Source organism: Bison bison, unplaced genomic scaffold, assembly GCF_000754665.1.
Source record: "Bison bison bison isolate TAMUID 2011002044 unplaced genomic scaffold, Bison_UMD1.0 scf7180017860901, whole genome shotgun sequence".
Taxonomy (NCBI): Eukaryota; Metazoa; Chordata; class Mammalia; order Artiodactyla; family Bovidae; genus Bison; species Bison bison.
The window spans coordinates 20,733-23,225 of record NW_011491473.1 but is presented as its reverse complement, the minus strand read 5'-3'; the positions used below and the strand labels follow the sequence as shown (position 1 = coordinate 23,225).

Here is a 2,493-nt window from a genome sequence, read left to right as displayed (position 1 = left end):
GGATGGTGTTAGCTCTATTTTTAGCACAGATTAATAAAATGCATGAGTCTTTTGACAGTGTAGTGTCCTTGTTTTTAAGGAAACAGTCCCTGCTCTCTGAAAACACTGATCAAACTCTCTTTAAATCATCAGTGACCTCCAAGATGCCCTGGTAATCTTACAGCTATATGAACGAATTAAAGTTCCTGTTGACTGGAGTAAGGTGAATAAACCTCCATACCCGAAACTTGGAGCCAACATGAAAAAGGTAGCTAATTAAGTTGCTGCACATATTTGTTACAGACTGTTTTTGTTTTCAATTTGTGTTTGGGAAACTCTTTGACTCTGAGCTTCTTGAGGACAGAAACTATGTCTTACTTTGTGCGCACCTGCATATACAGATTAAACAAGTGAAAATCTTTAAACATTTTCTTTTGTTTGTTTGCAGCTAGAAAACTGCAACTATGCTGTTGAATTAGGGAAGCATCCTGCCAAATTCTCTCTGGTTGGCATTGGAGGGCAAGACCTGAATGATGGAAATCAAACCCTGACTTTAGCTTTGGTCTGGCAGCTGATGAGAAGGTATGGTACACAATTTTAACTGCTTAAGCTTCACTATCATACACGTCTATGATCTAGTCTTTACTATTTCTAAGGAAACGTATCAATGACTACCTTTGAAATTTTTGTGTTTAGACTATGAAGTGAGCTTAAGTAATGAATATATGTTGGATGGTCAATGGGAAATGCCTTCTTGAAAGTGAGGCAGCAGAACTGTGAATATTTCCCTTTTTTCATAATATGCCTGACACAGTGTTTGTGACAGATTTAGTGTTCATGAATAAAAACAGCAAAAATTATGAACATGTATATATTTGAGAAAGAAGATCTCTTAACTGTAATGCTAAAAAGCAATTCATTATAACTGGGTACCAGTCAAAGCACAGCTTACTTTAAGTTGTTACCATTGGTTGGCCTAGTACAAAGTGAGCCTGCAGTAGACTGGTGGACTTACTCATTAGAGCACTGAAAATCGTCCTGCCACCAATGCAAAAAGAAGCTCAATGGCAAGCCACTACTACTTGAAATTTTTTTTCATATAATGTGAATGTCTTCTCATGAAATCTTTTCTTTAATCTCTCAAACCTAAGGAAAAGAAATGAAAGAGAAAGCATCTTTCTAATATTTGTATTTTTTCTAATAAACTAGAACAGAAACTGTTCTGTTTTTTTTTTAATTAATTTTTATTGGTATGTAGTTGCTTTCCAATGTTGTGTTAGTTTCTGCAATACAACAAAGTGAATCAGCTATATGTTTAAATATATCCCGCTTTTTCTTAGATTTCCATCTGATTTAGATCACCACAGAGCATTGAGTAGAGTTCCCTATGCTATACAGTAGCTTCTCATTAGTTACCTGTTTCTTCTGCTGCTTCATTTAGATATACCCTCAATGTCCTGGAAGATCTTGGTGATGGTCAGAAAGCTAATGATGACATCATTGTAAGCTGGGTGAACAGAACATTGAATGAAGCTGGAAAATCAACCTCCATCCAGAGTTTTAAGGTATGAATTCCGTTTTTGACTATTAAACGTTATGTTTAGCTATAGAAAGTATCTATAGTTTGGAAGGCTAGACTTTGGTTTTTTTGTGAGTGAGATTGTTGTGGGGGTAATGACATGATTCTTTTTTAATTCACTAGACTTTGATTTTGACAGCTTTATATAAGTGATCATGCATTAATTTTTACACATGGAAATTCTTAAATGTATTGTCCTTTTACTCTAGGATAAGACAATCAGCTCCAGTTTGGCAGTTGTGGATTTGATTGACGCCATCCAGCCAGGCTGCATAAACTATGACCTTGTTAAGAGTGGCACTCTGACAGAAGATGACAAGCACAATAATGCCAAGTAAGGAATGCTGCCTAATATCCTGATAAGGGCATAGGCATTGTAGGCAGGCAGATCTGCATTATCATTCAGGTTCTGCCATTTAAGAATGGTGTCAGCTGGGGGAAACGTCTTCTAGCCTCAGATTCCTCATCCATAAAATGGGAGCAATAATACTTACCTTAGAGATTTTGAAATGAGTAAAATACGTAAGAGCCTACCATTGTTGCACCTGACCTAGTAGGTAGGTGCTAAGTCAGCCATTGGTTTGTAAGTTATAGAAATAATGTATGTGTTAAAGCAACTTAGCTGCAAACTTAAAACAAGGGAAAAAGGGGCAAAGGATAAGCATGCCTTTGATAGGGTTTTCTTTGTCGCACTCTTTTTAAATATTTTTAAAACTTACTGTGCATAGCCCACCTTACTACATATGTTGAGTTTATTATCTTGGTCCCTTAAGTGGGCAGGATGCTAAACTCTCAGCTGAAACCATGCCTTGAAAGTTTCCTGCATTTTGACAATATTGAGAAGGTCTTTTCCACCTGCCTCTTCCCTTCTTCTCCAAAGACCTAGACTGTGATCTGGTTTCATGGGCAACTCATGAAAGCTTTCCTAGTATACA

At 36.8% G+C, this 2,493-nt stretch overlaps 1 protein-coding gene across 1 annotated transcript in view; it reads left to right on the top strand.

Annotated features, from left to right (window-relative positions):
* Window positions 1-2,493, top strand: part of LOC104982925 (plastin-3) — a gene marked incomplete at its 5' end in the record, with an annotated part of 9,525 nt that overhangs the window by 5,711 nt on the left and 1,321 nt on the right. The window contains 4 exons of the mRNA XM_010832355.1: window positions 133-247; window positions 428-561; window positions 1,421-1,544; window positions 1,768-1,892. Coding sequence (XP_010830657.1) covers window positions 133-247; window positions 428-561; window positions 1,421-1,544; window positions 1,768-1,892 — 498 coding nt within the window. The remainder of the gene's footprint in view (window positions 1-132; window positions 248-427; window positions 562-1,420; window positions 1,545-1,767; window positions 1,893-2,493) is intronic.